General features: G+C 34.9%; 1 protein-coding gene across 1 annotated transcript; it reads right to left on the bottom strand.

Annotated features, from left to right (window-relative positions):
* Nucleotides 1-1,255: 1,255 nt before the first annotated feature.
* Nucleotides 1,256-7,842, bottom strand: LOC147397275 (calmodulin-binding receptor-like cytoplasmic kinase 3). Its single transcript, XM_086452813.1, has 7 exons — nt 6,610-7,842; nt 6,158-6,409; nt 4,994-5,280; nt 3,651-3,816; nt 3,476-3,565; nt 2,777-3,075; nt 1,256-1,798 (listed from the first exon to the last, which is right to left on the bottom strand). Exons 1-7 carry the CDS (start codon nt 6,899-6,901, stop codon nt 1,589-1,591), a joined length of 1,596 nt encoding a protein of 531 aa, XP_086308939.1. The 5' UTR covers nt 6,902-7,842; the 3' UTR covers nt 1,256-1,588.
* Between the last annotated feature and the right edge of the window lie 3,065 nt (nt 7,843-10,907).

Below are 10,907 nucleotides of genomic sequence, written 5' to 3'. Positions count from 1 at the left end.
CTCCAAACCAATGAGATAGTAACACATGGGACTTGAAATTTCGATCCCTATCGTTTCATTATGATGACATGACCCAGATTGAGATCAACTAATTGCACACCATCAATCGTTGGTTGCACCCCAACCTTTATAAAATTCTTTTCTGATTTTATTTTTTATAATCACTTTTTTAACTTATTGATTGTGTTTTAATACGTAATCTTTTTTTTTTTTTTGCTTAAGATCTCAACTCGTGATTGATTTTGCTCGTGTTCTTTTTAGAATGATAGTATTTATTGTAAAATGATTTTAAAATGTGCAACTTTATAAATATTATTTAAAAATAATTAAATATTTCTTACAAAAATTATTAAATCAATAATAATGAAAAAAAAAATGTAACATTTTTAATTATTTTTGAAGCGTAATCATTCAAATGGGGTGCAAATGAAATTTTTAGTGATGGTGTGCAATTGATAACTGATGGTGTGCAACTAGTCTATCCTAAAAGATAAGGACAGACTCACTAATGATCTCTAATTGTCGATCGCACCTTCCTGACTAGCAAAATGGGGAAAAAGGCCTTATTAAGTCTCATCCATAATCAGAAAGTCATCAAGATACGTAAAATAAGATGTTATAGATCTCGAGAACTTGTTTTACGCATCCCAAAGTCAAAAAATTTGACCGTAGATGAAACTCAGGTAGGTTAGTTGGACTCTATAAATAATATTTTTTTTTTAAACATTTACTAGTCAGATATCTCATGTCGCACTTTTTTATGTGGAAGTGCATAAGAGCCGTAGATGCATTTCATCGAGATCAAGAAGTGTGACATGAGATTCCAGCTTGAGGTCACTTCAGCATTATTTTGTCGATATAATATAAGATGATATAAATACCTTCCTTGTAATCTATAGCCAAACACTCAAATATTATTTTCTTTAACCAAGCCCACGATAGTACGCAATTTCTATTTTTTCTTTTAAATACCTCCTCAAGTGCAATTCTGGTGAAAATCATTTTCAGTATGATGTGATTTCCTTGATCACTTTTTCTTGGACTTTGAGTTCCATTGAAAACGGAATTACCAACAATCAAACATAATCATATTCTCGAGGTAAGATCTAAGAATATTTTTATTTTCCCACCAATTCGAGAAAATCATTTTCACCGTGAAAATGACTTTTTTATGTGATACACAATTAAAGACCTGTAAATAACATTTTCCCGTGCAATCAAACATTCGTTACAAAAATATATATATATATATATCTCGAAAGCTCAAAACATCACTCTTCTTCTTGAACTTCTCAAAGTTGGAGAATACAAAGTACAAACACTAAACAACAACTAAATCAAAACCAAAAAGAAAAATTCTGGCTGTGATGTGAAGACATACCCTAAGGATTCCCGACAAAATGGATCATTAGGAAACTTGTGCTAATCCCTAGGAAATCTATATTTCTCTTCCCATCTCAGCCATTCGTTAGACTTCGTTGGAGGTTACAAAAGTCTGAAGTAAGCCAAAAACATGCACATTTTTTATTGAAGATCGTACCAAGTGAGTAAACTAAAATGGGTGGAACAACCATCTGATGTTACAGAATTACCCTCTCTTGATACTCCTGATGTAGTCCATCCTTATACCCCACAGTTGCTCTCCCACTTCTTTCATGTCAGGCCGATCAGATCGTGTAGGTGCAGCACACTGGAATGCTAAATCAAGCATCTTCGATAGTATCTTTCTGTCTACCACTTCATCCATTAAAGGATCCAACATCTCTAACACATGTCCTTCATTATAGTTGTTGAAGGCCTGCACATTCGGCCAAAAAAAAAATCAAGCAAATAGATCAGGAGCAGATCACTTCAAAAGATGGGTAATTGAGTCAGGACAGGGTTCAAGGTATAAGATATCATCAAGAGGCGATATCTCAGGAGAAAATTGAGATAGACTAGACCAAAACAATCTGTAACTTTCAATGTTTCATTACAATCTCGGCCAAAACATTCTTGGATGGTACAAAGCTTTAAATCACAAAGACATGAAGATAAGAAGATGGCACAAATGCTATGGTTTGTGGAGCCTGATGGTACTGGCCAACATGGAGTATCATTCATCATTTAACATAGTACTTGGGGTTGGAGAGGGGCAAGCCCCCTCGGCCTGGAAGGTAGGGGTTCAGGAGAGGAGCCCCTGAAAGAAATTCTCTCAAGGGTATTTTTGTAATTTCACCACTATTGTGTAAAATCCTAGTTATGTTTTCTTGGGATATGTATTCTCTTTTTTAGTGAAAGGGTGTAATCTGTAACTTCGAGTTTTCTCTTCATAGTAGAATCGGTGTAATCTGCGGACGTACCTCAATCTTGAGAGAATCACGTAAATCATTGTGTTTCTGTGTAATATGTCAGTTATGAATTATATTTTATGTTCTATATGACAGACTTTTGAGATTTCCTCTGATCAGTAATTAAAAGTTAAAACTAATACAGATTGTTATTGTTTGTTATTCATTGTAATTTCACTAGTATTATGTAAAACCCTAATTATGTTTTCCTAGGGTATATATTTTCGTTTTTCAGTGAAATGGTGTAATATGTAACTGCGAGTTTTCTCTTCATAGTGGAATCGGTGTGCTCCGTGGATGTACTTCAATCTTGAGGGAACCAATTAAAATCTGTGTGATTGCATCTTGTTTTTTTTTTTTTTTTTTCTTCTCATTCTCCGTTGCTTCTATTTTTCCCAACATAGATATCAAAGCTTGTTAAGAGGAGAAGAGAAGAAACTACTTACCCATCTGACTGTGACCTTTTCATCACCAACTCTCTTCGACTCTACAGGGCGACGTCCAGTTAGAATTTCTATTAATAAGATTCCAAATGAAAACACATCACTCTTGGGAGTGAGTTTATAGGTTTTCAGATATTGGGGGTCAAGGTAACCCATGGTCCCTTTCACCATGGTTGAAATATGTGTTTGATCAGCTTCCATTGGACCAACTCTTGCAAACCCAAAATCAGCCACCTTAGCTCTCAAGCTCTCTGTAAGAAGAATATTGGATGACTTCACATCTCGGTGGATTATCGGACTCTCTGTAAACAAATCACTATAGATTAGCAAGGAAGGAAAAAAAATGATGTTTTAAAAATGCTAAATATAAATTTTTTTTTTAAAAAAATGATGAATCTTTCTGAACTATTTGAGCATGGAAAGTACTTAAGAAGTTCCACAGAAGCATTAAATAAGTTTTATGGATATTGACAGAGAAAAAAAGAAGGAAAGAAATTGTTATAAACATTCATTCACTAAGCCTAAGAGCCAATAAACACTGGTTTAGCGAAATAAATTTTAAGGCTGTCTCAAACAAGATTTTTGTTAACATAACCCTACTGCCCTATAAATAATCTCTTGTTAGAATAGTACTTGAAGAAAAGAATTTTATCCTAAATAAATAAAATAAAATAATAATAATAATAATATAATCGCAGCTACCTGCATATAGATGAAGGTAGGTCAGGGCATGAGCAATATCAATGGAAATTTCCAACCGTTGATTAAAATCCAATATTTTTCCATGCTGACCTGCCAAAGATAACCGCCAAAGTATTAAATATTTAAGCTTCGATTTAAATTAGAATAGTGATTCCTTAAGGTAAATGGAACTTACCATCCAGATGTTCCCTAAGAGTACCATTTGGAACATACTCAGAAATGATAATGCGCTCATTTCCTTTATCAATATAGCCAAGTAGCTTAACTAGATTCCGATGTTCAATTTTGGCTAGCAGTTGTACTTCACTGATGAATTCATCTCGCAACATGTTGAAGTTTTCCTGTCCAAAATTTTCATGCCAACATGAGTATAGTCATAATAATTTTTTGCACTAACACGCGCGCACAAAAAACACATCATCCAGACCTCTAAAATGCAGTGGTCAGATATGTGTTGATTTAATAGGAAAAAGTGGCACCAGTGCTTTTTCAAGATGTGTGTGCAGGGTGATGTGTTTTTTGGTGTCAAAAGTTGCATGTCAATGTATCCTGACTATATATATATCACATAAGTTAGAAAATTCAACCAATCAACAAGTTTCATTTGTATCCCAAAGGGAGTATTCATATTGGTTTTCTTATCTTTTTTTCTTAAGTCAGACATCATTAAATTAGATAATTGCATGTTATCTCCCTTGCTGGGCCTCACTCTTTGTTGAGTCATATTTGGTTGGCCGGCACAATTTAATCATGTTGAAGATAGAATCCTACACTCATAATGAATGATTCCACGTTATACCAATTAAGAGTTTATCCAATCAACTTCACCTTTAATAAGAAGGACCACTTAGCTAAGTGATAAGACCTTGTGGAGGTTGTTCCCAAGGTCTTGGGTTCAAACCCCTCCTTATACTAAATACTGTTAACCATTAACCCCACCAAGCAAAAAAAAAAACATCGCCTGGGGAAAAAACAAAGTGCTTATTCAATCAAGAGATGCCCAAATCTTATTATAGACAAAGCTGTTCCACGGACATCTTAATTTAAAATTTAGCTACATATTGGCTTACTTTTTTAAAAATAGATTTTTTGCAAGACCAGAAATAACTCTAATCGAGAATTAAGGACCCTTTGAGCCAAATAGAGGAGTAAGACTGCTATGATCTTGTGTGTTGTCACTATAATTTCCTCAATAAATGGTCGGACTAACAGACTCCATAATAGTAATCATACCATTTGCAGTGAGAGAGCAATTTATAGCCTAAATATTAGTGATGATGATACCTTACCAATCCATTTATTCAAGTCTTAGTTGCCACACATACCCTCAGGTCCCATTAAGAATCTCTAGTACTTTTGCCACCTATGTATCTTTCTATTTTGAAGTTTAGTAGTTTCATGATGAATTTTTCTCTTGCACAATGTTTCAAACTCCCAAGGAACCTACCAACAGCATAACAGTCCCTACTTCCTTACTAAAATAGTAGTATGCACAGCATGAAAGAAACTGATAATTACCTTCTTTGCACGTTTAATGGCGACGACCTGACCATCTTGCAACTGAGCCCTGTAAACAGTCCCAAAACCTCCTTCACCTATCTGTAGTAATGGTGAGAAGCTGTGGGTAGCTTTCATAACCTGACTCATATCGAGATGTATAGATCCAATTCTACTCAATTTCGGGTTCATTGAGAATCGAGAAGGACTAGGAGGCACTCGTAGTGGACTAGCTGGCACTCGAAGTGGACTGCCTCGACCTTTTTCTGAAGCAGAAGTTATTACTTCCAAAGAGGAAACTGACTCCACTGCAACAACAGATTTATTCATCAGAGAAGTAACACTAAATCCATACTTTGCCACATTGACTTTAATTGGAAAAGACAACCAATACTCAACTAGTCAGAGGAGTAATTCAACATGGATTAAGGAAACTGAAAAAAATGGAAGCCTACGGACTAGATACTCTGAAGGGTGACCACAAGACAAGCATTTGTTTAGGTGAAGCTGGTCCAAAAGAATAATGGCAAACACCACCAGTCAACTAGTGACCAGCGCAACTTCGGTGTGAAATGGATCTTGCAAGTAGGGACTCATGCACATTACCCAATCTTGTAGACCTTAAACTGAATTGGTGAACTCTTTGTCCTTGCCTAGTGCCAATTATACAGAACAAAAAAGGAGAAGATACATTCTCATGTTTTCATATTTTCTAATGGTCTTTTGTTGAGTGTATATTTTCCCCCACTCTCTGGTGTCATACCCTGTTTAAGTCCCATGACCCTCTTATATTCATAGTTCTCCCCTTCTCCAACAAATCGGTCTTTTGGAGTAGTTGGTTGGTTTACAAGGTATTAGAGCGCTAGGTTCATATAGGTCATGGGCTCAATTCTTTCCACCCTTATGGGTGAGGGGGAGTGTTGAGTATATATTTTCCTCCACTCTCCGTTGTGTCATACCTCATTTAAGTCTCATGACCCCCTTATATTCATTGTTCTCCCCTTCTCCAACAGATCGATCTTTTGGAGTAGTTGGTTGGTTAACAGGTGTTAACTTGGTAAGTTGGTAAAGTCTATGAGTCATAATTCCAGAACCGGGATCAAAACCCTGCCTTCACACTTATACCTACAAAAAAAAAAAAAAAAAAATACACACACACAAAATATTATTATGATGAGCACTCACTAGTACTTGGGTCCTTGGAAAGAGCAATTTCGTCAGTTTCTTTCCTCCTAGAACGGAAGCATGGACAAAGTAAGCTGCAACAAAAAAGGAGCATTCCTGGACCTGCCATGACCATGGTCTCTGGGGTTAAAGAAGAATTGGTATTGTTGCGTTCTTCTCTCGAATGACTTTTCTGGACAAGTTGATGGATTGTGGATTCATTTCTTCTTGAACCCGGCAAAATTTTTCTTCCTGCCCTTTGAGGCAACTCCACTGCAAATAAAAGATTCATTCTATAATCAAATTCCTAATATACCAAATAAAGAGCCCTCAAAGCCGAAAACCCGAACCAAAACCAAAACTTGCTTTCAGATTGAAATTATATTTATGAAGAATCATTAAAAAAAAATGATAAAATGTTTACATGTTCTTATAAAGGAACATTCACATACAAAACCATCGGAAGTGCTTACCTAAAGAAAGCTTGAAGCCACAGTAATTCAACGTAACTCTTCCCCATTCTTCCAAACTGGAATCAGAGAAACACTTGGTTGCCTTATAATAGCTGAGGGCTTCACAGAAAGAAACTTTGCCTACTGCATGCCCATTTATGTAAAACAACTCTTGTTCTAAAGAATTTGAATATTTGACCCAATCAGCTCCACAAACCATTGAACAAACCACTGAATCTGCCACATAGATGCTCGGCAATTGTACTAACATCAACAGACCCAATATGGCTAAAATCATTCTTAATGAATTCATTCACCCGAATTCAAATCTTGAGTAGTCATAGATAAGACAATCATATCTGTATTTAGCAAAATTTCACGAAAAACATGAAGGTACAAGTACAACCATTGCCTGCTTCCACAGAATTCAACCAAAATCATGGATACTCAAATTCACCAAATTGATAGAGTCAATTTCAGGTGGAAAACTAGCTTGAAATCTTAAACCCGGGATAATCCAATAGTCCAGTACCCTCTAATATTTGATCAAATTCTTCGCCTTCCAATTCACCAAATTGGGCGAGGAGGGAAACCCAGATAGGGGAAAAGATAAAATTCCAAACCCAACTATTATGGCAATAAAAAATCACCAATTAACATCCTAAAATTCAACTGAATTCCTCGATATCCCGTTCATCAAATCGACAACTCAGACCAGCTAAGAATCCAAAACCTGCTCCACTACCATCAAAATTTGAAAATTTGACCGGATTCTACAATGCCCAATTCAACAAGCCAACAAAAGAGAGAAACCCAGAAGCCAGAAGAGCTAAAATCCAAAACCAACTACCAATCATGGAAATTTTCGAATAAGAATCTTATTATTCAACTAAATTATTCGATACCCAATTTATTATATCGACTAAGGAGAAAAACCCATATGATCGAACAGCTAGAGATAAAAAAAAAAACAACTTTGTAAAGAGTGATTCAAGAGTTCAGATAGTTATGATTCTTGACCTTAAACAGGAAAGAAGAGAGAGCATAGAAGCAATTCGACCTGGTAACCGGCAACTGACCTGTACGGAAGGAGCTGAACAAGGAAACGATAAGGGGATAGAGGTTCGTCAAAGTTGAAGATGATTCGTCGAAAATGAATCGCTTGGCGTCTGTTTTTTAAAAGTAGAGAGAGAAGCATCAAAGAAGGACGGGTTGAAGTTACCCCTCACCTCATCTTACTTTTTTGAAATACAATACAAAATGGGAAAGATTTTGAACTTATGGAGAATTAAGACTTGACGACGGACGTCTGTATCAAAAATCTGACTTTCAATATTTCATTTAGAGTCGTGATGACTCCACGCGGTCTTGGTACGCGGTTGGGTACGTGAATGACGTGGCATGGGCAACGAACCATAGATCACTTTTATCGGGATACACAAGAAAGGAAAAACTTTGTTAGACGCTTTTTTTATGACACGTGGCATTTTCATATCTTCAAAAATCAACCTTGGCATTCTGGGAAAATACTAACCTCAACCCATGGGTTGAGCCTCTTCATTAATATGACCAACATGACCGTTGGGATGAAAGGGATTCCCAACAAAAATGTATCCCTAAGAACATGTGTATCCCTAGGAAAGGATTCTTAGGAAATTTATTTTTTTCCCTCAAATCCTGAAGGTCATATTGAAGAAGAGCATCAACCATGGATTGAGGTTAGAAAAAGTGACAAAAATTCTAGTTAGGGTTGAGGCACTTCATCAGCATGACTGTTGGAATGTTAGGGATTTCCAAGAAAATTGTATCCCTATGACAAATAAGTTTCCTAGATATCTATTTCAATCTCTTAGGGATAAATACACTTTCTCCTAAAGATACATTTTTTCTTGGGATTCACTAACATCCCAATCATCATGTTGTTGGAGAGCCTAGTACTTTTCTATGGAGTGGATCCTATGTAACCCATGTTTCCTGTAGTTCCGTGTAGCACTTTCTCTATAAGAGAGAGAGAAAGGACAATGTTCAAGAAAAAAAATACAATATGGGCATCTAGTGTTGATGGCCTAGATTTGAAATTTTTTTTTAAATAAAAATTTTCATTTTTTGGCCAGATCCAAGACTTTTAAAATGGACGGTCACTATCCTCCCAATGTCAAATAGTGGGATTTTACTATCCCGTTGACATGGCCGTTTTCCAATTGTCCAATCACACTATAGACGACTATATTTAAAAAAACGCTACAAAGGATCCATTCTCATTTTCCTAATGGAAAAAATATTGTTTTAGCCATAACTTATAGATGTAACTCTCCATCGACTTGACTGTTGGGATTCAAGAAAAAAAGTAGGTTTTTTAGAGATCAGAACCCTGGGAATCCCTAACATCCCAACGAACTTGTTGATTTAAAAAATTAATCATTTCTGCAATAAAAATAAATAATGAGGACAAGGACATTTCATTTTTTATTGATTAATAACAAAAGAGAAGATCAAGTTTGAAGGAAAAAACTTTGAAGCAGGTAGGCTGCTTCAAAGTTTTGAAAGAACCATCTCCATTGGATTACACGTGATATTTCTAAGGAGGTATTCCAAATTTTGGCAAGAATGTAGGGGGCATGAAATAAATTCAAAACCCCACGTGTCTTGTAACAAGAGGGCTTCCTTCAAAAAATTTGAAGTCAGAAGTTTGAAGGGTGTAAAGGAGCATGTCATTTATTTTAAGATTTAAAAAGTCATGTAAGATGGAGAATCCCTCCAAAAGTTTCAACTCACCTTGCTATCATTTATGAAATTTACGTTAAAAAATTTAGAACACAAAACAATTCCCAAAGTCTATCTATTGCACTTAAACGTGTGCCCTTAGAGCACAAATTAACAAGACCCTTAACGAAGATACCATTCTTTGAGAGAACAAACTCATTCAACTTTTTTTTTTTTTTTTTTTAAATAAAAAACATCTTGAGAAAATGAAAGTTGACGATCACTAGACAACAGGTGACATGAAAAACTTTTGAGCTCCATGGATTCCTTCGATCCTTGCAACTTTGGAGGAGGAATTATCCATTAACATGTTCATGGTTATTGGAGAACAATATTTTAGATAATGAAAATCATTGTTCTTGGCACAATGGAATGAATTATGGAATATAATTTGTTTAGTGGACCCCAAAATTTTGAGATAATGCTTTGATGATGACAATATCACTTTGAATTAGTGGGTGGTCATATAGATTGATATAACATTTGACATCTCTCCTATCATCTTCAGTTCTAAAATGACAATAATTGACTTGCTGTCTTTATCATCAAACTTATTTATATTAGTCGAGATAGATGTTCTTCTTTTTCCTATATTAGCTTGTCATAATGATATTAAATCTCGTCCGAGACCGAGATGGAGATCATGACTTGCCTGAGTTATCTCGATCTCGTTCAACAATGATACGGATATGTAAGGTGTCTCAACATTCACATTATCTCGCGAGATAAACGAGATGTCTCAGACGATATTTTGAAAATCTAGGCCGAGTCAATTGGAATTTTATAGATTTTGAATAAAATAATTAAATTTTTTTTAAATATAAATATTTATTATATAAATAAAACATTATTTTATTACTAAATATTTTCTAATTTATCTTATTTTATTAATAAAATATAATTATTTTAATTTTAATATATATAAATCGAGTTAAATGGATTGTCTCGTCCATGAATGAGACAAGACATGAAACCATGTGATACATACGACATACCTAGCAATCTTAAAAACTTTATTATATCTTGAATTTAATGTTTTCTTAAATATATTTCTTTTAGATAATGAATTGGAGATAAATATATTTTATTTCTTACAACAACAATAATGATAAATATATTTTATTTCTTACAACAACAATAATTTTTTATCTCAAAGATTTGGGATGAGTTAAACGAATCTTGGTCCTCTATTCCATTGTCAAAAGTAACGGCGTATGTTAGTGAGAGTAAGTTTATACTTGCTTTTATCGTCTTCATCCACAATATTCTTTTAGCCGCACTTTTAAGATCTAAAATTCAATTTTTTTTCCTGACTAGAGTGGTACCACCCTATAAAACTTTCCTTTTAATTTAACTGGTATGAAACTTCACATTATTTTTTAAAGTGATGATAATCTAACTTAGGCACGTGGCAACTCAATCAACTTACCTGACGTGACAGGTTTGAGAACTGTAGATGTGCTCTCCTCGGGACACATAACTATAGTTCCCTATAAAAAGGTGCAATTTTGTATCCTGAGGAAGGCATATCTACGATTTTCAAGTCTACCACATCA

The sequence above is a fragment of the Akebia trifoliata genome, chromosome 8, assembly GCF_017979445.1.
Source record: "Akebia trifoliata isolate Shusen 1 chromosome 8, ASM1797944v1, whole genome shotgun sequence".
Taxonomy (NCBI): Eukaryota; Viridiplantae; Streptophyta; class Magnoliopsida; order Ranunculales; family Lardizabalaceae; genus Akebia; species Akebia trifoliata.
Note: the sequence above shows the minus strand (reverse complement) of the source record. Positions and strands in the feature narration are given on the sequence as shown.

What these genes read in the sequence shown, in the direction of transcription:
- LOC147397275 (XM_086452813.1), bottom strand. Translation starts at nt 6,901, where the DNA reads ATGAATTCATTAAGAATGATTTTAGCCATATTGGGTCTGTTGATGTTA. An exon ending in TTCCAAGGACCCAAGTACTA is followed by an intron (nt 5,281 to 6,157) that starts GTGAGTGCTCAT and finishes CTGTTGTTGCAG; the next exon opens with TGGAGTCAGTTTCCTCTTTG. An exon ending in TCTTAGGGAACATCTGGATG is followed by an intron (nt 3,566 to 3,650) that starts GTAAGTTCCATT and finishes TATCTTTGGCAG; the next exon opens with GTCAGCATGGAAAAATATTG.